Source organism: Protopterus annectens, chromosome 7.part0 (assembly GCF_019279795.1).
Source record: "Protopterus annectens isolate FY-2018-M chromosome 7.part0, PAN1.0, whole genome shotgun sequence".
In the NCBI taxonomy this organism is placed as follows: domain Eukaryota; kingdom Metazoa; phylum Chordata; order Ceratodontiformes; family Protopteridae; genus Protopterus; species Protopterus annectens.
This window is the reverse complement of record NC_056739.1, coordinates 792,593,676-792,617,045: the sequence shown is the minus strand read 5'-3', so window position 1 is coordinate 792,617,045 and position 23,370 is coordinate 792,593,676. Positions and strand designations below refer to the sequence as shown.

At 40.1% G+C, this 23,370-nt stretch overlaps 1 protein-coding gene across 1 annotated transcript in view; it reads right to left on the bottom strand.

Annotated features, from left to right (window-relative positions):
* The window catches only part of DNAH2 (dynein axonemal heavy chain 2), a 6,636,854-nt gene that overhangs the window by 4,512,352 nt on the left and 2,101,132 nt on the right, over positions 1-23,370 (bottom strand). Inside the window, exon 28 of the mRNA XM_044077324.1 lies at positions 18,230-18,312. Within this exon, the coding sequence (XP_043933259.1) occupies positions 18,230-18,312 (83 nt within the window). The remainder of the gene's footprint in view (positions 1-18,229; positions 18,313-23,370) is intronic.

Sequence of the window (23,370 nt, the reverse complement as noted above, 5' to 3'; positions counted from 1 at the left end):
AATATATGTTTCACTGCAAGGGAGATATCAGGGAGCTTGGCTATTTGTGGAACTAGAGCAGTCAAGCTGTCAATTTTAGAGTCAGTATTGACAGATGGAACGTCCCCGACGAATGAGTCAGAAGATCTGGAACTGGGTCCAGAATCCACGGTTCCTCCTGGAGATGGGGCCACAGGAAAGGGGAACCAAATCTGGCGAGAGCAGTATGGTACAATGAGTATCATTGTGCTTCTCAACGTGCTAGCTTTCTGAAGAAACTTTGCTATCAAGGGAAAGGGTGGGAAAGCGTAAAGGAGACCCAGGAGCCAATCGTGTACAAGTGAATTCCTTGGTGACTGCACCAGAGGGGGAGTCAGGGCAAAGTAGCTGCTGCATTTGGCCTTCACAAACGTGGCGAAAAGTCACAAGGCTGGCCCCACTGGAGGAAAATCTCTTCTGCAATTTCCTGTTTTAGTGACCACTCCTGGGGCATCAGAATAGCTATGCTGAGTTTATCCGCTACCACGTTGGATTTCCCTAGGATATGCACTGCTGTCAGAAACGTTGCTCACTGCAATACCCTCTGTGCCTCTCGACATAGGGGGTAGGATTTGGTTCCTCCTTGTTTGTTTATGAACCACACTACTGACTTGTTGTCTGTCTAAAGTGCAATTGTTCCTATTGGAAGTGAGTCCTGGAATGCTTGCAATGCCAAAAGCCCCTCTCTCATTTCTAGGACATTGATATGCAAGTGGTTTTCCTGTTCCTGTCAAACTCCTTGGGCAGTCTTTCCCAGATAACATCCTCCCATCCTATCTGGGAAGCATCAATGGTCATCGTGCCTACTGGTTGAGGGAAGACAAACGATCGGCCTAAGGTCAACTGAGTTGACTGAAGCCACTAGCGCAAGTCTTTTTTTGCAGGCTTCTGTTATGATGATCTTATGAGATAATGGTAGATCCTGCATGGACTACTGGGAAAAAAGCAACCATTGAAGAACTCTCATATGTAAACAAGCTAAAAGTACCAGAATTATTGCAGCTGCCATGGTACCCAGAACCATCAAAACAATCCGCGTTTGTACTTTCTTTTTGGATAAAAGGTTCTCAATTTGATGACGCAAGGTTTGAATCCTCTTGGGGGGGAAGTTTGGGCAACATTTTTCTTGTGTCTAAGTCTGCACCTATGAATACAATATGCTGTGATGGCAACAAGGCAGACTTCTCAAAGTTTACTGTAATGCCTAGCTGAGAGCAGAGATGAATGGTTGTGTCCCTCGCTTTTGTTAGCAGTTGCTTGGTGGTGGAGGTTAGGAGCCAGTCGTCTAGGTATGGAAACACCCAGAATCCTAGATGCCTCAAGTGAGCCATAACCACTGCCATGCATTTAAATACTCTGGGGCAGGGCTTGAAACTGGCAGTAACTGGCTCCCAGCCAAAAGCGCAAATGTCTCCTGGATTGTCTGTCAATTTTTATGTGGTAGTATGCATCCTGGAGATCTACAGAGCACATCCAATTGTCTTTCCCCAGAAAGATGAGTATCGACTGCAGTGTCACCATCTGGAACTTTGACTTCATGATGGACTTGTTTAGTCTGCTGAGATCCAGAATAGGCCTCCAGTCCCATCTTTTTTGGAACTAAAAAGAACCTTGAGTAAGGGCCGGATCAAATTTTGTCTGCGGAGACATTTTGGATGACTCTTTTTTCTAGCAACTTTTGTACCCCGAGAGATCCATAATCCCTTTGACTGGGTGGAACATCTGAGACTGATTTTTTCACTAAAAATGAGAGGAAAAGGGTATGTAATAACCTCTGGATATGATCATTTGTACCCATTTGTCTTTTATTTCTAGCCAGGCGTTTGGGTACAGTGACAAGCGACCCCTGATTGCCTCCAGAGACGGACAGATGGGCCTCCTTTCAGGAGCACTGAAAGGGCCTACTAAAGAAAGAATCCCTGTTGCCCTGGTTTTGCGAACCCCCTCCGCCATGTGGTCAGCATCTTCCGTTCTTACTTCTCATTCTGCCCCTAGGGGAAGCATCATCACGTGTGTCCAGGAAGGCTCTTTGGGACTTATGGAACCACATTTGCCCCCCTTCTGACCTTTGGGATAAGGTCTAGTGTGGGAGGGAGAGACGGATTCCCACAGCAGTCTTTCCCTCCTGTTCACACCTGGTTAAGGTCTCTAACTTTAGGCCCGAACAAAGACGAGCCATCGAAGGGAGCATTAATAAGGGAAGACTTGAAGGGTTTTGCGAAATCACATAAGCGCATCTAGGAATGTCGCCTCAGGGAAATTCCTGTACCTGCTGCCCTGCTCACTCCATCAGCCACATAAGAAAAAAGTCGCATGGAGGAATTTACCATGGAGTTTAAGGTAGTGAGCTTGGAGGAAACTTTAACTAATGCTCTTGCAGCTACAGTACCTTGGAGGGCATCTCCTAGCTCCTTCAGGACATCCCTCTGTAATCTACTGAAATGGGTCAGGTAGTTAAATGATCTAAGGATACATGCCACTGAAGAAAACATATGCTTTCCATATCTGTCCATCGTTTGAGACTCTTTGTTCGGTGGATGAACAGATGAGGAAGTCTCTGACAATTCCTTCTTTGTGGCCGCCGCCGCCACCACCATAGAATCTACTGGGACTCCCTTGCTAAGGAACTCCTTTTTCGAAGGCGCTGTTATGAACTTATTTGGCCTCCTAGAAACAGGTTCCACTGAATCCGGAGATTCACTGTGGCCTGTACAGTGTCACCAAATACATATTCAACTACTCTAAGAGCTTAAATATATCTCCCAAATATCAGCCACAAAGATACATTTAAATATATTTAATAATAAAAAATAAAATAAGACAATACTCAGTATATCAGCACAGTAACTTCAGAGTTCAAAATCACAGGAAATATTTTAAAATAAAATCGCAGGACAGTTTCAAATAAATACAGAAAACATCTAAACTAATCTTTACTGCATGCCTATCTATAGCTAAAAGATATACTGTGCTCTAAATCGTACTTACTGAGCAAACCAAGTGCAGATGGTGATGATGAGCGGATGTTTCCAGGTCAAAGACAAAATACAATGCACAGTCTCTCTCTCTAAGAGAGTTCTTAAATTAATATCAAATATTACTGCTGGGGTAGCTTGGATGACATCACTTTCTGTCACCTGACTTTAGTTCTCAAGCTACCCGCGTTGTCAGAAAGTACACGCATTTTTAGCATCTCTCTGTGAAAAATACATATCTCTCAGATGTTTGCAGATCCTGAAAGTCATAAAACAATAAAACACTTACAAAACAATGCAGAAGGCACCCTAGTTCTAGACATCCTGTCTCCTTGCTGCATTGAAACTTTTACAGCACAATTGTAAAATTTAATTTCAACTTATTTTCTTGAAAATTTGCAAGTTAAATATGTATACCCCAGTTTCTACTATTAACACATATATTTGCACAGGTATATAGTTTATATACATTTCTGTTCTTTTCCAGTAGGGTACACTGTGGACACATCCTTGAAGCTCAGTACTGTACAAACCCTGCTCAACACACATTTCTGTACCAGAAGTTTAATATACACATAACATACTGTTCTAATACATTTGGTAACACAAGCAACTGCATCATGCTGGTATTCACAAATGACATAACTATTTACAAAATTGCAGACAGCTAGGCTGGCAATATTTCCCTACATCACAATCCTGTCCACATCTGCTTTGGTTAGGCTCTTGGAAGATCAAATGGATTAGTCTGTGGATGATGGTCTTGAGTGGTGCTGAGGAGATTGAGCCAAAAAGGTGGATAGGAGCTGAGAGGTTATCTGTTCCAACAATAACTGAGGTGAATGGATACATGGTGATTTTTCAGATACAGGTTTTTAATCTCTTGAACAAGTCTCCTTTTTGTCTAACCTTTTAGGGATTTCAGCCCCAGAGGCCAAAGATGCAGGTTTAGAGGGCAGCAAGCCCCTAATAATTAACTTATTTTTACTGTCATTTAAGGCATGGTTAATAAACCCTTTACAAATGTCACTGTCAGAGTCAAGGTGAGAAGGCTCTAAACAATACACACACTTTGAATGTTCATTTGAACTGGGTATTTTGTAACTGCAGGCCATGTATTTTTTAAACAACAAAGGTTTGTCGGACATTATAAAGCAGAAACAAGGCGCAATAAAAGAACAAGACAGAAAACCTTTTTTTTTAAATATTACAACTAAGGGAAAGGGAAAGAAATTACCAACAATGGTAAGTGAGAGAAGGAGTACCAAAGGTACTATACAGAGAAAGGATACCAGAGATGGTATCGAAGAATACTCTAAAAATAACCTTAGAAATAATTATTGTTAAAGGGAGGAAAAAGAGTGAAAGATATAAAGAATTAAAAGAATTAGATGATTAAAAAAAAAAAAAAACAGCTAGCCAACTCTTAAAGGTCACTCAAGAGTTTAGCGACCATGTCTGAACGTTATGATGGCAAACAAGATCTGAGGTATGTAAGGTGACTGGGGCATTATGGTCAAAAGGAGGAGCTCAGGAGTTACCATGTATATGATTTGAAGGAAGCAGCAGAGATGGATCTGAGGATCGGATCAGAAACCAACACTTGAAGAATGAATGAATGAAAACGACAACATAAGATTCATGTTTTCTAGTACACAATAAATCTTCAGATGAATGTTTAATTGTTTGTTTTTTTTTCAATACAGATTTAGCTGAAGACCAACTCAGAGATGATACTTTTACACTATCAAAAGGTCTCTTCCTCTGGCTACACTGAGCAACATTAACCTGGAGTGGTTTCTTGGCCCAAAAGAGATGTTTCTTCTGTGCCCAGTTCAGACAATGAGACAGCTGAAGAGGATGTGACTGACTCCTGATTCATTGTGGCTGAAAGGACTACACTAGAGGAAGCCAGAGAGGTAGGTGAGTGGTCTGAGGAACAACTACTGGTCACTGCAGAGTCACCCAGCATCCGTTAAGGCATTGTCTGAGCTCACACAGTCAACAAGGGCTCTTTGCTAAGTTGCTTTTTCTTTCAAGGTACAGCAGGATACATGCTGTGACTGAGAAGCATGCTGTGACTTTGGCAAGCTTCGCTGCAATGAGTCAGTCTGAAGGTAAACTGTCAAACAGTATTCACAAGCTGCACACTTACACTTGCCTACAAGGTCCCTCAAACACAGAAATCCATAACCAGCACACTAATTTATTGTCAGAAAACCCACTTCATCATTCAGTCTGACAGGAAAAAAGGGCAGGTAAGTCGTCACACAGTGAACACAAGCACTTACATACCTTGTACTACTACCTGCCTGAATAAAACACTTCCAGGCATTAAATATTTCCAATAAAATACATAATGTTTACAAAAACATTACATTTTCTCACAAAACAGCCCAAGAACAGTTTAAAGATAAAACAGCATTTTTTTCTTAAAAAGGCAATATTCTGTATGGAAGTGTTCACCACTGGGGACTTAAATGCCAGAATAAAAGCTGCAGGCCAGCTGCTCCTCCTGTGAATTTTCTGAGCTGCTTCTTAATGAGGTGGACAGATAGTAGTAAAGGAATCTCCACTCTGACTGCTGATTTCCCTCCACAGGTTTGTCCAATCAGCAGTCAGAGTGAAGGTATGGGAGGGAGACAGCTTTTGGAACCTGGCAAGTTTGTGCGTCTTGGGCTGGGTGCAACCCATATAGCCTAAAGGCTACTGCAGCAGTGGGAATGATAAGCATTAAAAAGTAGTTATGTACTTCATATAACGTTCCATCTGAGTTGCCCATTTTCATTCTTTCTCAACTGTTGGGTTCGGATCTGATCCTCAGATCTGACTCAGCCATTACTATAGCTCGTGGCCACCAAAAAGCTCTTGAGCACCTCTCTTACTCATAATGCATCAACCCTCAACATACTTCAGATCTTGCTTACTGTTTTAAATAAAGTAGAAAGTACTACTATACAAATCCTAATACAATAAGCCATATCTGGAGCTCAACATATAGGAGAGCGGTGTCCTTATAATCTCTCGTTCTTCCAGAAATCCATTGTGAAAAAGGTTGGGGGTTGGTGAGTGGGGAGTCGAGGAAGAATGAAAATGGACAATACAGATGGAATGTCATAGTAAGTACATAACTTCTTTATCAAATGTTGTCAATTTTCATTCTATCCTCAACTGCTGGGACAGAGCTCCCAGCTACTTAAATTCCCAGGTACACTCTATGGAAGGATATTCCTGAGCACATTTGAGCCAAAGACTGCTCTTCCCCTTGAGACCAGATCTAGTTTGTAATGAGTAATAAAGGTATACGGATTGGCCTGAGTTGCAGCTGCACATATGTCATCTATGGAGGACCTAAATAGGAATACTGAAGTAGCTGCCATGGACCTAGCTGAAAGAGATCTTAGAGGTTTTGGTACAGATAAAACCAGTTTGTTACAGATAAATTATATGCAATCCGTCAGCTATCTTGCTAAAGTTAACTTTGTAACTGACTTACCCAATTTAGAATCTGCAAAGGACACAAATAATTGATCTGTCTTTCTAATATCTTTTATTCTATGTAGGTAAAAATGTAATTACCTGTGGACATCCAATAAATGTAACAAATATTCACCTTTGTTTGCAAATTTAGGAAAGAAGACTGGCATATTAATGGACTGGTTAATATTGGATTTTGATACCACCTTAAGAAGAAAAAAGGTGTTGGTACCTAATGTTACTCTATCCTTATGAAAAATCAATAGGGAGGTTTAAGGGGCAACGCTTGAAGTTCTGAAATTCTTCTAGCAGTGGTAATGGTCACTAGAAAGATAGTTTTCCAGGTCAGGAATTTAAGATCATATTTAGGTGCTTGTTCAAAGGGAGAACAAATTAAGGCCTGCAGTACCAAATCTAAATTATCCTGTGGAGCAGGATCTTTATATGGAGGCTTCACTGGCAGGGTGCCTCTCAAAAAGGCTTTACAAAGCTTAAAAGAAGCCAAAAGAAGAATTCTCAAATCAGTATGAAAATAACAGATTGGTGTTAACTGAACTCTAACTGTTAAGGAATTATCTCCTCATTAAAAATTGCTACCAAAAATTCAAGAACACTTTGTACAGGGTCTGATAAGGGGGCAAAGTGCTTCTGCTTTTCTCAAAAAACAAACCTCTTCCATTTACTTCTGTAAAGCTTTCTTGTAGAAGCCTTATGGAAAGACAAAAGCACGTTTAAGACAGGGGCAGCTGCTTTGCTGTTAAAGGGAATGGAGAAACCAGCTTGTTATCTTGAGGTTTGAGATATCTGGATGAATCGTGCCTGTCGGGTGAGACAGGGGGTCTGGAATTGAATCAGAGGTAGGTAAAGTAGATGAAGCCAAAGGAAGGAGAACCATATGTTAAGGCCAGTAAGGTGTAATAAGGATGACTTTGCTCTTCATCGGAGCAGCTTTCTGTACAAATTTGGGAATTAGGGGAGTTGGTGGACAAGCATAAATAAGACAGTGGGGCCAATCATGGAGTACAGCATCCTTTGGTGATTCCCCTGAGTGGAGGGATCATGGCAAAGAAGTGAAGGAATCATGGCAAAGAAGCTGCTGCAATTGTTTAGGGGAGGTGCAAAAAGATCGCAGCAAGGCTAGCCCCATCAATGGAAAATCATATCAGTCACTTTCCAGTTGAGAGACTGCTCGCAAGGTAGTAGAATGGACCTGCTCAGTTTGTCTGTTATCACATTGGACTTCCTCCAAATGTGCATTGCTATCAGAAAGCAGTTGGAAGAAATCACCCATTGCCACACTCTGAGGGCTTCTTGACACAAGGAGTAAGACATGGCTCCCCCAGTTTATTGATGTACCAAACTACTACTGACATGTCGGTCTGGATCATAACTGTCCCAAAAGGGAGAGTGTTTCAGAATGCCTGCAATTCTACGAGCACTGCTCTTATTTCCAGTACAGTGATATGCATGTTGGCCTCTTCGGGGGACCAAGTGCCTTGGACGGTTTTCCTCAGGAAATACCCTCCAACCCAATCAGGGAAACGTCAGTGGTCACTATAGCTTTGGACTGAGGGAAGATGAGAGCACAGCCTTGAAGAATGTGATCTGATCAAATCCACCACCAAAGTTATCTCTTGCATGCCTCAGTTATGCTGACATGCACTGATAAAGAATTGACCACTGTGTTGCTAGCATCCATTGGAGAATTCTCATGTGAAATCCTGCTAGAGGAACTAAATTATGGCCACTGGCACTGACCCCAAGGCTTGCAGAATAAGCTGAGCTAAAATTCTGGTACTGCTAATTATTTTCCTGACAGTCTGTCTTCACTCTTGAGAAAGGAAGAGAATCTGTTACCGATACTGTGTTGAACACCACTCCTATGAATTCCAGTGTTTTGAGTTGGATGTAAATGAGACTTGTTGTAATTTACGGTTATCCCCAGATGAGAACAAGTCTGGAGTACCTGATCTCTTGCCCTTAGTACATGCTTGGTCAAGGTGGTAATGAGCCATTCATCTAAGTACAGAAACACTAAAAATCTCTGCAGTTTCAAATGAGCTGCTACCACTGCCATGCATCTGGTTTACATCCTGGGGGCTGCAGTGAGGCAAAAGGGTAGTGTTCTGAACTGATAGTGATTGTCTCCCAGCCAGAAGTGTAAGTACCTGGATTGCCTATTCATTTTTATGTGACAGTATGCATACTGAGGGTGTACTGAACACATCCAGTCATCCTTGTCCAAAAAAAGCAGAATGAGCTAAACCATGACCATCTGAAACTGTGTGTCAAGCTGACTTGTTCAAGTCACTGAGATCCAAAACTGGTCTCCAGTCCCCTGTTTTCTTTGGCACTAGAAAGAATCTTGACTAAGTTCCGGACTCTATCTGGTCTGGTGGGTCCTCTTGGATGACTCTCTTCTAGCAGCTTTAGTATTTCTAGTGTTGCTGCTTTCCTTTGACTGAGTGAAACATCAGGAAATTTGCATACAGGTGGAGGTAGGAGGGAAAAGCGAATTATATAACCTCTGGAAATAATTCTCTGCACCCAAGTATCTTTTGTTATGTCTAACCAGGCACTCTGGTGCAGGGATAATTGACCCCCAGTTGTCTCCAGAGGGTGACAATTGGTCCTCCTATCAGAACTGCTAATACAGTCTATCAAAAAAGGAATGTCGTGGGCATCGTCGTCATCCATTTGAGTTCACCCCCTCTGCCCCTTGAGGAACCATCTCCAAATGGATCTTGGAAAGGACCCTGGAACTTACTGAACCACATTTACTAACCACCTTGTTGATTCCCAGAAAAGGAGATTTGAGGGGTTAAAAAATACGTGCACTGCAGAGAGGACCTTTCCATCTTTTTCACACCTGGAGAGTGTGTCCCTCACTTTTGGGCCAAACAATGAACTGCCATCAAAGGATGATGATGACTTGAAGGACTCCACAAAAATCACACAAGCGCATCCAACCATGCCTCTTGATTGAAATGACTGAACCTGCCACCCTTGAGGCACCTTCAGCTAAATGTGAGATAAGCTTCATGGACAGATTTGAAACAGATCGAAGGGTAGCCAACTGAAAGGCGACAGAAGATTGAGCCTCAGCAGCAGTGGTTCCTGAAAGGGATTTTGAAAGTTCCTTAATCAAATCCCTTTGTAGTGTCTTAAAGAGTGCCAAGTAGTTCAGTGACCTAAGGGCAAAAGTCACTGAAGTATACATATGCTTCCCAAATCTGTACAACACCCCAGACTCCCTGCTAGGGGAATGGACAGAGGAACTTTGCTCAGCAAGTTCTTTCTTGGTGGTCACCATCATGACCATAGCATCTACAGGCACCCCCTTACTCCAGAACCACCCACCTACAGGTGCAGCCAAAATCCAATCTTGTCTCTTGGGGATGGGCTCAGCTGAGTCAGGCTCCTTCTATGCCCACCTAGAGATCAAGTCAATGAGCTCATCACTTGTCAGAGTAACACAGGAATTAGATGAGCCAGCTCTAAAGGATTCCAGGAATACTGATTCGTCTGCTGAAGGGTTATCAGAGGACCAACTGCCTCCTCTGCTTAAAGAACTCAAGCATGTCTCCAAATGAGAAGTCTTTAGGTGGTGATCTTGGGGACTACATCAAAATCAGTATCTTCAGTGACTAACTTCTGAGGGGAGTCTAAGTGCCTCCCTCTTGCATTTCCTCATCCAAGGGGCTACCTTGGTGGGATGCTCTGGTGAAGTATCAGAAGAGATAGTTAAAACCTACTGGGTGGCCTGGAGACTTTGAGCTGGCTGTCCTTGTGGTGTAGAGTGATGTGGCTCAAGGTGCAGACACATATGGGATCCAGAAGGAAGATTCGAGGGGGTAGGATCTGTCTATCCTGCCAGAGCAAACAACACTCTCTTTACTACCTCAAAGGGAGAACACTCTGGTGATAAGGAAGACAATGGAGCCAAGAAGTCAGGCTTCCGGCCCATCGGTTCCCTCTGCCTGAAGGCAATCTACCTGAGGTGGAAGATGGAGCTGAGCTATCCAATGCCAAGGCTCCAAGGGGCAGAGATGGTTTCAAAAAATTTGGAGTTGACGCCAATGCCTCAGATCTGACAAGGGAACTTGGTCTCCGAGAGTCATCTGGCTACAAAGAAGTCAGAGTCGGTGCACTCAGAGACAGCTTCAGATCCAAAGATAAAAAATAGCTTTGGCTCCAAATTAGACAGACCTAGAAGGCTCAGAAGCCAGAGGCTCCAAAAAGATTGGTCAGATCAGAGATCAAGCTGCCACAGGTGGTGTGGTAGAGGCACAAGCTTCCTGACCCGAATGGGTAGGAACCAGGAGAACACCCATCTGTATCTGCACCGAGAGGAATATCCTCATCATTCTGTCCACATCTGCTTCAGTCAAATTCCTGGAAAAACGACATGAGGTGAGTGAAGGTTACCTAAAGTGTCATCTTTCCAAGAAGGGGTAAGGTACTCTGGAAGGTACTGGATCCAAAGTAAGTGAGTACCTAGTCTTGGGTAACATTCTAGGATCTAAAGAGGTTGGATCCAAGGAAGGTTTAATTGGATCTGATAGAGGTCGGTTTGCAGCAGCCTTCGAATCTGACTTGTGCTTCTTTTTTAGGCGGCTCCAAAGAAGATCAATTCAATGATGCAGAAGGCTTAGGAGACTTGATGGAAGCCTCCTTAGATTTCATTTTGGGAGATTGAGCCCAAGAAGTAGTTTCAAAGAAAGGAGAATGAAGTAAACCCTTCAATATCAAGTTGTTCTTTCTGTCCGCAATTGCATGCAGATTAAAATTCTTGCAAATGGTGCAATCAGTTTTGGAGGTGGTTCAAGCCTAAACAATACACACACACACATAAGACGTGTGCATTGGACAAGGGCAATATATGTCCACACTTCTGTCATTTTTTAAAACCTGAAGGGCCTTTATCAGACATCCTATACAATAATATAAACAGTAAAGAAAGCTTTTTTTTAACACAGAGATGGAGAGAAGGAAAGGGAAAAAGATACCAGTAATGGTATTGAGAAACACACAAAAGTGTGATAAGATTAAAGAAAAAAAAAAAAAAGTTCATTGGATACCAACTACAGTATATAACAGCTACACAAAGTGTAATGGGAAGGGAAAATGACTATTAACAGATTTATAAAAGATAAAACAGAAAAAATTACAGTAGACTGAAGAAATTACTTGAGAGCTGGCAAACAAGATCTGGGGTATGTTAGGGGTTGGTGCATTATGGGTAAGGGAGGAGCTCAAGAGGTTTTTGGTGGCTAAGAGTTATTATAATGGCCAAACTGGATCCGAGGATCAGAGCCAAATCCAGCAGTTGAGGATAGAATGAAAACTGACATTAAATTTGTTTTACTATCCCTATACTTCTGAATGTGTTAAAAAAACCTATTGTGCTTGATATTACTTGCTAGATGTTCTTTGCAGGAGTACTGATTTGCCTAATTTGTTCTAGCCTTTAAGTGTTTACTTCTTCTAGCTTTTCTCCTCCTCTTCAACAGTTTATTTATGACTTTGATTATTTTATTTTGTTTGTTTTGAAACCCATATTTCCTTTAAACTGCTTTGCAGTTGTCTTGAACCTGGTAATTCCTTTTTTCATTAACTCCCACATTTTTATTTACTGTCATCTCTGCAAAGATATTCCACATACAATTTATTCATCAAAAATTCACCAGCATTTGTTTTCTTACATAACCTTATTGTACTTCACTCCTTGAGGGGACCAAATGCAGTAGGCACTACTGATGAAACTGCAACCTAATGGTCACTGCTAAGAACAGGTGGTAAAACTTAACTCCATTCTCCTAGTGCAGTACCAGGGATGCATAATATATCTAATGCATTTCCTGGTTTAGTTGGTGCTGATATAATCTATCTCAAACTATTTTCGTTTGCACATGTACTTGTGATAACGTGAGGTATTGCCAAGTATGTCAGAAGAAGTAGGGTAGTGGATGTGTAACATATTCCAGCACAGCTAGCTGGAATTTTTTTAAAGAATTATACATCATTTGTATATCAAACTGATTTGCACAGATGCTTGCATTGAAAAATGCATTTGTAAAGCTGTTTGTGTTAATAGTGTACCAACAGTGTACCCTGGTGGACAGAAAAAGAAATATAAATGTATTACTCCAACTGGTTGAATGTATATGTTTTAACAGAGGTTAATGTCAAACTCTGAAAATAGTTTGAAATTAAATTACCTGGCTTAGGCCATAAAGATTATATCTTACAGTTCTTAATGCAGACAGAGACAAAACATCTGTACTAGGAATGGGGTGACCTAATTGCTACTCTGGAAGGGTGGAGGTTTGAAATTGTTTTAATGACTTCAAGAAGCTGCAGCAGATCTTAGCAAGTTTGTGTGTGTGTGTGTGTGTGTGTGTGTGTGTGTGTGTGTGTGTGTGTGTGTGTGTGTGTGTGTGTGTGTATTACTGACATATATGTGCTAAATCCTGAAAGCTTCTAGCCAAGGGGGGAAGCATGGAAACCAGAAGTCAGATGACCAGATGTATGTGATGTCATTCTGTAATCCATCATTAAAAATAATGTTTAATACTAGGTAAGACTGAAGTCTCAGAGCACTCGGTTTTGTAACCTGACAAAGCAGGATCTCTCATCTACTTCATCTTGCCCTGCTCTAGTAAGTTCCCAGGGAATAATACTTCTTTAGTTCAGTTAGAAAAATATAGTGAGATTAATTAAGCATTGTTTTTCTGTAACTGTGTGAACCTGTGTTATTTTTAATAATTGAAACCCTGGTGTTTATTGCAAATAAATATTTACTATTTTCATGTTATTTTATTATTTATTATTAAATATATTTAAAACTTTTATTGTATCTGGTTCTTCAGAGAATATTTTAATCTCTGAGAGTAGTTATATCTATTGATGACACTGTGGCCACTCCTGAAAGCCTGGCTGTTTGGTCAACATTACCATTTGCATTAATATTAATTTAACTCATATAACTGGGTACCCTTGCAACAGCCTTACAGCAGCTGGCTTTGGAGTGTCTGGTAGCAGTGCAACTACCTTATAGTCTGGGCAGAAGGTGGCATAGCTAGTAAATGTGTGACCGACTTTCCCAGGTGTGTGTGTGTGTGTGTCAGCTTCTGGGAACAGGGACACAAAGCACTGGTTTCACACAGAAGGTGCTGGAGGACTTGGCTAAGGATTAGACCTAGAGCTGTGCCATCAGGGAGTCTTATTGGGGATCTGGAGAGAGAGAGAGGTCCCAGCCCCAGGATTGACTGTGTTCCCTGTGTGCTCTTAATAGAAATTGCGATTGATGCAGAGAGTTGCACCTGGAAATACTGGGTGTATCCATTTTTTCCAAACACCTTTATTGAATTATCACTTGTGACATAGGCAAGTTTACATTCATATAAAAGTAATCAAACTATATTAACATAAACATTATACATCTTCATTAAACCATCACTTATTACACTGGCAATCATACATTTATGTAAACAAAGACAAACCACATTGACACAATCCCATTTGCAAGCATTTTACATCACAAACCATACTGACACTCCCAGTTGTAAACATTATATATATCAGTTATAAGCTACTCAATCTTTCTCACTCAAACATTACATAGCTCATTTAAGTCCTGCTGCCTTTAAAATCTCATTCCTCCCTTGTATGTATTGTTCTCACAATTCCCATTTTTTTCTATGGAGTTTGGTCCTACCCTTATCTAAAGATCTAAATTCCAGTTGCTTTAGTTCTGTTACTATATTCACTACTTCCAGTATAGTTGGTTTAGATTCTGATTTCCATTTTCTAGTAATTGCTTTTTTTGTCAGCCACCATTATTAAACACAGCAAGGCCTTACCTTGTCTAAGCAATTCTGATTCTACAGCATAGCTCAGAAAAATCATCTCCCCTCGTCAGACCAGTCTGCCCAGCCAGCATCTTCAACAGTGCATCCCACAGAAAATCCTTAAAGTTCTCTAACTCATTGCACTCTGAAAAAAGATGTTCCTAATTACCTCTTTCTTCCCCTTCACACCCTCCAACATTTGCTGTCTGCCTGAGGAAAAATTCTCTGGTCTACTTGGGGTATAAAAATATATATGTAAACATTTCCAACCAAAAATCCTAAATCTTCTAGATTTTGTTGCATATTTGGGAGACATACATATATCCACCCATTGTTTCTTTGTGAACTGCTTATCCAATCTCTCTTCCCAATCCTTTCTAACCTCCTCTGATTGATTTTATAGCTATCAATGCAATACTTTATATGCTCTACTAACTATTCCTTTTTTAATGGCAGCTTCTGTTCTAGAGTCTATTAAAAACTTTACCAGTGCTGGTCTTTCATTTAGGACCCCCTATTTCTTTCTCTTTGCCTATACTCTGATATCAATCCCTGATAGGGAAGGCAATCTCTAACCTGCAGTCCAAATAAATTATTGGCATCTTCCCATTCTATCATCTTGCCCTCTCTAGTCATTTGCTCCCAATATCTTAGTTACCTTTGTAAGTTTTCTCCAATAAATTCCAGCCCCCCTATTGCTCCCAATATCTTAGTTCCTTTGTCAGTTTTCTCCAATAAATTCCAGCCCCCCTCTTGCTCCCAATATCTTAGTTCCTTTGTCAGTTTTCTCCAATAAATTCCAGCCCCCCTCTTGCCTATTGTCTATATCCCTAATTGTAATCATCCCTATTGGCAGAATCTCCTTTTTCCATTCCTGTGTTGGTTTAGCTCTTAGAATACTTTCTGCTACTTTATAGATATAATATTCTGTATGATTATTGTTATTATCCTTAAAGGTTTGCATCCAAAATCCCAGTCTCTCCTTGTTTCTTGAGCTTCCGCCCTATTTCATCATCATCCCTTTCCACTTTGAATGATAGTTTTCTGTTTGTGCTATGTATAGGAGTCTTAACTGTGTAGCTCTTCAAATTGGGTAATCCCAATCCACCCTGCTCTACTAGAAGAATCACCTTATACCATTTGATTCTTGCAGTCTTCCCCTCCCAAGTAACGCCCTTCAGCTCCTTATTAATTGCTACCCATAACTTCTCCTCTGGTTTAGAAAAATATGCCTGACCTGTGTATAAGACTAAAGGGACTGAAACCGTTTTGACTGCTTGTATCTTACTATATGCATAACAAAGCTTCCATTTTCTCAGTTTTTGTATTATCTTTTTAGTCTCTTCCCACATTACTTCATTTTGTCCTCTCCCCATAAATATGGGTATTCCTGAACCAGTTTGTATGGGGGGTACATAATTTACCACTATTGCCTGTTTTAGCTTCAATAATTTTGTATCCCAAAAAGATCTGAAACTGTCTCAAAATGTTCCACAACTCTGCAATGTCTTTTTCTGGTTTTGTCAGGTATAAAATATCATCTGCAAATAAAATCAGCTTTTCTTGACTACCATACCAATTATATCCCTGAATTTCTGAGTCCCTTATTTTCTTTGCCAATGGTTGGATGTATCCATTTTTGCTCCAAGTGAATGTAAAGTGTCAGCGGTGAGGATTCACTTTTCCGTGAATACTGGGAGTGAGAGGGGACATCAACCTTTTCAAGCTAATGGAAATGTCAAACTCACCCCCAAACGAAAGCTGGAAGTCTGAGATTCCCCACTGTGATGCCTTCCTGACAGTTTATTGAGTAAAGTCTGCTAATACTTCTAATTTTCTTTAACAAGCCTTTGGCATCCTATATATGCCTAAAATTAAGGTTAACAGATCCATACAAAGTCAGAAATATCAGCCATATTATCAAAAATAAATGTTTACAAACTTAAAGATGAGAGATTCAATTAAAAAAAAACCTAACCTCAACTCCAACAGGATTGACACTGCATTTGTTACAGTAATATATTTTTATAAGCTTCCAAAATCAGTCGTCCAGGTCTACTCTTTAGTCCAAGTTTTAGTGATGGCAAAGTATGTGCCAATCACTTGAAAATGTTTTCAGCAGTCAGACTGTCAATGTCTGGTACACACAGAGCTACTTTGTACCCTTGCAGCACACTTTGTATACTAATACAGAGCCACTCATGAGTTGCTACTCATAGCTAGAAGATAGTTAAGTAAAACAGAACCAATCAGATATGCCATACCCTTCCAAGACCAGTGCTTTTTTTCTTTCTAAAGGTCCTATATAAAAAGCTGCAAACCAATTCTTGTCATCCCAAGATAAGTTATCAAAAGTAGGAAAATACGTTTAGTGTTGAGTACAAGCATGTTACCAGGCTGAAGGTCCTGTATTCAGTGTCCTTCATATTCCTTAGACGTGACCTGCATTTTTCCTTACTGGCCATTAGAGATCTGGCAGTCAGATATCTCTTATTTCTCCACAAATCAAACAGACCAGTGAACACTAGGGCCAAAGATCTGAACCTGCTTCAGCAAATAAACAAATCATGGTGGAGACACATATCTGCTAAGCAATGACTAGATCTTTTATGGAGCAAACTTCCTCTCCAGATCAAGCAATGTGATGCATTATCATCCCTTAACAGAAAATTAGAGAATTAGATGGGTATTCATAAATTCACCCCAGTATGATTGGCCTATCACTCCTTGAAATAGGAGGTAAAGTCTAAGACTGGGTTCTAAGAAGCCGACAATAGCCATACAGCCCAATTCATAGTGAAACAACAATTCTAGGCTACAATTTACATGTAGTACTGATTCTCCACAAGATATTAGGCATTAGCAATCTGTTATAAAGCTTATACAGCTGCTGTTCATAAATGGAACCTTGTAAAATAAAATAAACTTAGCCAGGTATGTCTTTTTAGCATCCACTTTTCAAATAATCTTTCAAAAGCATCACTTCCCTACCACAAAGCAGCAATACAAATGTCCTTCAGTTCAGCTCCTACAAAACTGATCTGAAAATATCATTTTAGAACCACAACATAATTTACAAACAAAAGTGAAAATTTCAATGAGAAATACTAATGCTTTAGTTAGACATATTGAGCAGCATCCAGGGCATGAATTTAAGTTTTGTATAATACAGCATATCAAGAAGGATAGTCAGGGTGCGGTTTTGGATGTGCACTTGGACATATGTGAAATGAAGTGGCAGTTAAGACTGGATACCACAGTATTTCCGGGCATCAATGATAACATTAGTATGATTCCCATTTTGAAATTGAGACACATTTTAGGATGAATAATTGTATGATTATTAAAATACATTCCAATAGGGAAATATTTTAATATTTAAAATAATTTAAAAAAGTTTTATTAATAACAGTCACCAAAATAGTTACGAATATAGGTACCAATATGTAGATCATAGTACATTGTTTAATGTGTTGGTATGTCCCAAATATTGTTGTAAATGTATATGAATTTTCAATTATGATTATTTATTATGATAATTTTTGAGATTTATGTAGTAAGATGTATTTGATAAGTAACACACACTAAGTATATTTATTTATATATTATTTTTCATTTTTAATAGTTCAAATGTATATAGTTTTAAATGTATTAATTAATGTATTAATTGATTAATGAATCTGTCAAGTGGATGTAATTTGTGAGAATATATATTGTTGAGGTGGGTTTGAGAAGTGATTATTCTGAAGAAGTCTGTTCATTAAAGACGAAACCTAGGTAAACTGTTGTCAGTGTTCTTGTGTTGGTGCAGCTCTTGGTTCCAGCATTTGGGGTCACAGCCGGTGGTTCTTCGTTTATGGTTCAATAATTTACAAACAGCCTCTTCCATACATCACATGCACTTACCTGAGCCGATGATGCCCTTTGTCTTTGTAAGGTGCAATATCAAGTGAAGTGTTTTCCCATGTATTTTTGATGCCTTCCAGTGCCTGACATAAAAGAAAAAGTAACACAGAGTATTTATTTTCAATCACATATTCTGCAGTACTGATATCTTTAAGTGTCTAACTTACAATAATCGACCTCAAGTCATGAATCCCTGTAGAGCAATGAATTGAGAGAAAACATGTTTGACAGGTCTACATATGCTGAATGAAAACTACAAAAGACAGATATAATCACCATGGGGAGCCAAATGATGTGGCTGTGTCATGTCATCTAATCACCAATTAATTTTTCTCTTCAGTTTCAGCTTTACTGCTGACTATAAAGGATACTTTCCTATAACTGGTGCAACTGGTAAACTGGGGACAACTGTAATTAGAAAATAGGCAGGAAGAATTGGGGGCTCAAAACTCATGTGTCTATGTGCAAGTGTTTACATTTGTATATATGTGGATGGATTCACTTCAGAAGCTCAAAATACTGAAATCTCGAATTTCAGTATCTCGAGCTCAAGAAGTCGAATCCACAAAACAACCGAAAAGTAAAAACCGCGAAATTCAAAACCTCTAATACCGGACGTTTTGAATTTGCGGTTTTACTATACACACACACACAATCACTCTACTACATGAAAGCAGAGGGGCAAGCCTCCCTGCACCACCCATGTGGGGGACTGCACCCCTCACACCCTCCCACTTAAATATTCTCACTCCGAGGTTGCACTACATACAAACACACACAAAACACCACCACACATGCTACATTCTCTTCACACACACACATCACAGCAACAAAACACACTGACACACACCACAGCCCCTACCCAAACCCTTTAACACACACACACTTACCTGAATACATGACCATAGCGGAACTTTAGAAGCGTGAAATTCAAAACCTCCGGTATTCAAGGTTTTGAATTTTGCACTTCTAAACTTTCGCTATTATGTGGATTTGGCTTCTTGGGCTCGAAATACTGAAATTTGACATTTCAGTATTTCGAGCTTCTGAAGGGAACCCATGTGGATATTTGTGCATATACATGTATATGTATATGCACAAAAATGCATTTACATATACATGGCTTACTATCATTTGCACAATGCCAACAAGCTTGATTCCTGCAATACTGAAGGAGAAATAATGAAAGTCATAATACCAAACGTCTACAACAACAAACTCCCAAATTTGCCCCTTTCTTAGCACCAATTAAAAATATTATTCATTAGCTAATATGTGTAACAGTTTTCCCCCTTTTAATACCTGCTGCACATCTAGTTGCCTAAAAGGAATTAAAAGTCTATTATCCAGGTAGGCAGCTGAAATTGTTTCAAGCTGGGATGTACCAAATACCCCTAATCTTTTGTGAGTAAGGCCAGTCTGTGGGGAAGCTTGTAGTAATTGCCCATGGCCATTTTGAAAAGAAGGAAGAACTACTACTGCCTGGGCCAGAAGGGAGTCACAACAATGATCTATGGAAAGTTCCTCTGACTCTTCAGAATGACCCTGGATGCAAGTGGAAAGGATGGGAAAACAAAGGAAAATTCATGTCCAAGGAAATGAAATTCTTGCATGGAGTCCTAGAGCAGATTTTTTTCTAGCAGATTGTTGTGAATGGTGGAAAACAGATCTATCTTAGGTGTTCCCAAATTTGGATCAATTTTTGGATACCTCACAATTCAATTTCCATTTGTGAGGGTCTTCCCTTGTCCTGCTCTGCTTGCCTGCCATGAAATCTTGCTCTTGCAGGATGTAGGATGCCTGTAAATGAAGTTTGTGCTGAAAAGCTATATCCCAGGCTACCATGGCTAAAGATCTGGTTCCCTCCTGTTTCTTTATGTGCCACATTACTATGGTGCTGCCTATAAGCACTTGTAATGATCCTGAGGACCACAGATGACAGAGCTGAGAGCATTTATTACTACCGATATCTTATTTGTGTGTTTTGGTCTGTCCTTTTTGTTCTATAAATCATATAGTTGTACTGCCACAGTTCCCTAAGCAAAGTTACAGACTGTGTTGGAACAGGAAGGGGAAACAGGAGACTGGGATTCAAATAAAACTGTTCTCTCCACCAAAGGCATTCCCTTTTAACAAATCCGTCTGAAAATAGGAATCTGGAATGTTAGGGGATGTTGATGCCAGGACTACACCGAGTTTAGGTACCACTAAATTTTTCTCATAGGTAGTCTGGTTAAAGAACTCATGAACATCATGGATGCCATGAAACTAAGTAATCTGAGAAATTCCCTAGCTAAGGCCTTGTTCTAAGTGGAAAAACTCAGGAAAATATCTAGACACTGAGTCTCCTGTTTTCTGTGGAAGAAAAGCTCTATTAATTGAGAAATCTAGGAGACACTCCAAGAAAACTATCCTGTGCAAAGAAGTTAAAGACTTTTGGATGTTCTTCTGAAACCCTAGTCAGAGAATGTGATCTCTCATTCAAACGACAGATTCCTGACACTTTGAAAAAGATAAGCAAGTTGTCTGAATCAAGAAAAATGTGAATACCTTGAGTCTGCAGTAGGTTACCAATGGAGCTAAACATTTTGAGAATACCCTTGGAGCAGTGGCTAACCCAAAGGGTAATGCAGTGAATTGACAGTGTGATCCAGACACAGAAAACCTTAAGAAACATCTGAAATATGGTACAACAGAAATGTGATAAACATCCTTTAAACCTCGGGTCACTAAGAAACTTAAAGGGGGGGGGGGTGAAACTCTAAAAATGGTGTCTCTGAAGCTTCCTTCTTTGATACCATAAATATTTTCAAATAAAAGCCTTTCTACTTTGAGAAGGAGGAAAAACCTCTACACCTTCAGAATCAGAAAGATGCTGAATGGCAGAAGGCGGGTAAAAAGCAAATCTGATCTGGTGGAAAAGGAAGAAATCTTCAGACAAGGAGGGACAGACTACCACTGCCAACTGTATCACTGATGAATCACTCTCAGAACTTATTTGTCTGAGACTAGCTATTGCCAAAGAAGAAAAGCAGAGTCAAATTTAAGGGAACATGTGAAGGCTTGTCAGGGTTGGGGGGGGGGGGCAATCTGTAGACAGCCATTCATACTTGTTAGACTGTCCTTGATTCTGGGGAGCAGCTGCTTTTTTTGAAGCCCCCTTGCCATTGTTTTTTTTTTCAAGTCCACTTGTCAGCAGATTGCTGTATCTACTTATTTTGTTTTTCATATAATTACACAGAAGTAGATGTAAAACGCTTGACAAATTTAAAGAAGGGAGATTGAAAAATTTGAAATACTCCCTGAATCATTTTTTCACCACCTCAGCAGATGGTGCAAACACAACTAATTGTTCTGTCCAAAGGAGAACTCAAGATTTCAGTTTTTACATTCTTAGGTAGGTTTTGTATATGCAACCAAGCAAAACTTCTCATAACAGTTTCAGGTTTCAGTAGCAGCAGCTCTGGAAGAGGCATCAACTGAATCATAAGCACACTTATTTGGCAAAATCTTGGACAAAAAGGAGGTATATACAGCTCACAGACAAAATTGTCAAGAGCATGCACTACATCCACCACACACACAAAGCAGCCTATATTAAAGCACCAAAAAGCAATCTTCCCAAACATCAAAGACCTCCTAAGTCTATAAACAGCAATGCCTATCCTCTGCAATCTCTAAAACACTCACTAAAAGCAACACAAAACACTACACACATGCCAACACTCACTGGAATCCCAGGAGGAAAGCCCATATGGCAAGCAAACACATTACCCTAGGACTCTTGTCATAGGGAGCTCAGTTGTAACCTATACAGGTGCCCCACTCCAACAGACTAAACAAGGAGAAGATAACAGTTAGTTGCTTATCAGGATCTGCCAAATTATGCATGCAATCAAGTCATTATACTATAAGTACCAGTATGATTCTATCATAGTCCAGGTGGGTGTTAGCGACCCGAGATATACTTCCCTGGACTATATGAACAGACACATTGTTTCTGAATTTATGAAGAGAAACACTGTCATACCTCTCACAATATGAAAAAAAAATGACTGCCGCCAATAATTAGCTTAGTTTCTAATGTCTTTCCACTGGGATTTAATATTTATTAGCATGAGAGGACATGGTTAACAGACCACATTGCTTTACAAAGGATGATCTGCATCTGTTTCTCCTATGCTTCTGAATACTGGCTAAAACTTTATTTACCCCCCCCCCCCCCCCGAGTCTTTTTTTAGGCAATGCCAAATTGACAAATCTACTGACATAGCAAATAAAACGCAAAGAAATCTAAAGTGTTGCTCCTCAGTGCCAAGAGCAGAAACAAGAAATTCCACACCCTACAAACTCTCCTCATTCTGGAGAATATAGACATTTGTGTCATTACCGAGACATGGTTTAAATCCACAGAAAGTACTCCAGCAGTTTAAAGCTTCAGTGTCTTCCACAAATTTAGATCAGCTGCACAGGCCGTGACAAAGGGTGGACAAGTCTCAATCTATATTAACAACAATTATAACTCTATGTTGGTTAAATAGGATGATGCTTCGGAATTTATCCATGTGCAAACCACCACAGACAGGTCCCATACAATATCCTAGGATGCTATAGGTCACTTACTACATCCCTAGAATCCTATAACTTATACCTAAACCTACTGCAGACAGACACCATTAAACCAAATACCCTATTCATGAGACACTTTAACCACCGCTGTATAGACTGGAAAGCATACACTGCCTCATATTCAGAGACGCAACGATTTCTGGGCTTTATTCACACAAATACCCTTGACCAGGTAGTGTGCACATTCACCAGAGGTCCAAATATACTGGACTTACCAGAGGTTCAAACATACTGGACTTCACACTCACCAATACAGAAGAGGGTTGCACCCCCCCATCCCCCAGTGTCACATCCTTACTGGTGAGGCTGGACCACAAAGCTGTCTCCCACAACGTAAAAATCACCTCAGTAAACCCAACAAATCCTGTAAGTTGGGAACAATTCCAAAGCAAACTGCATCCAATTAAGTGACAGTCTGACAAAATTCAATGGCCCTCCCAACCCTAAGTTCATAGCAACCAATGTGAATTTGTTCACAGAGACCCTGTACAACCATGTAAACTGGTGTATAG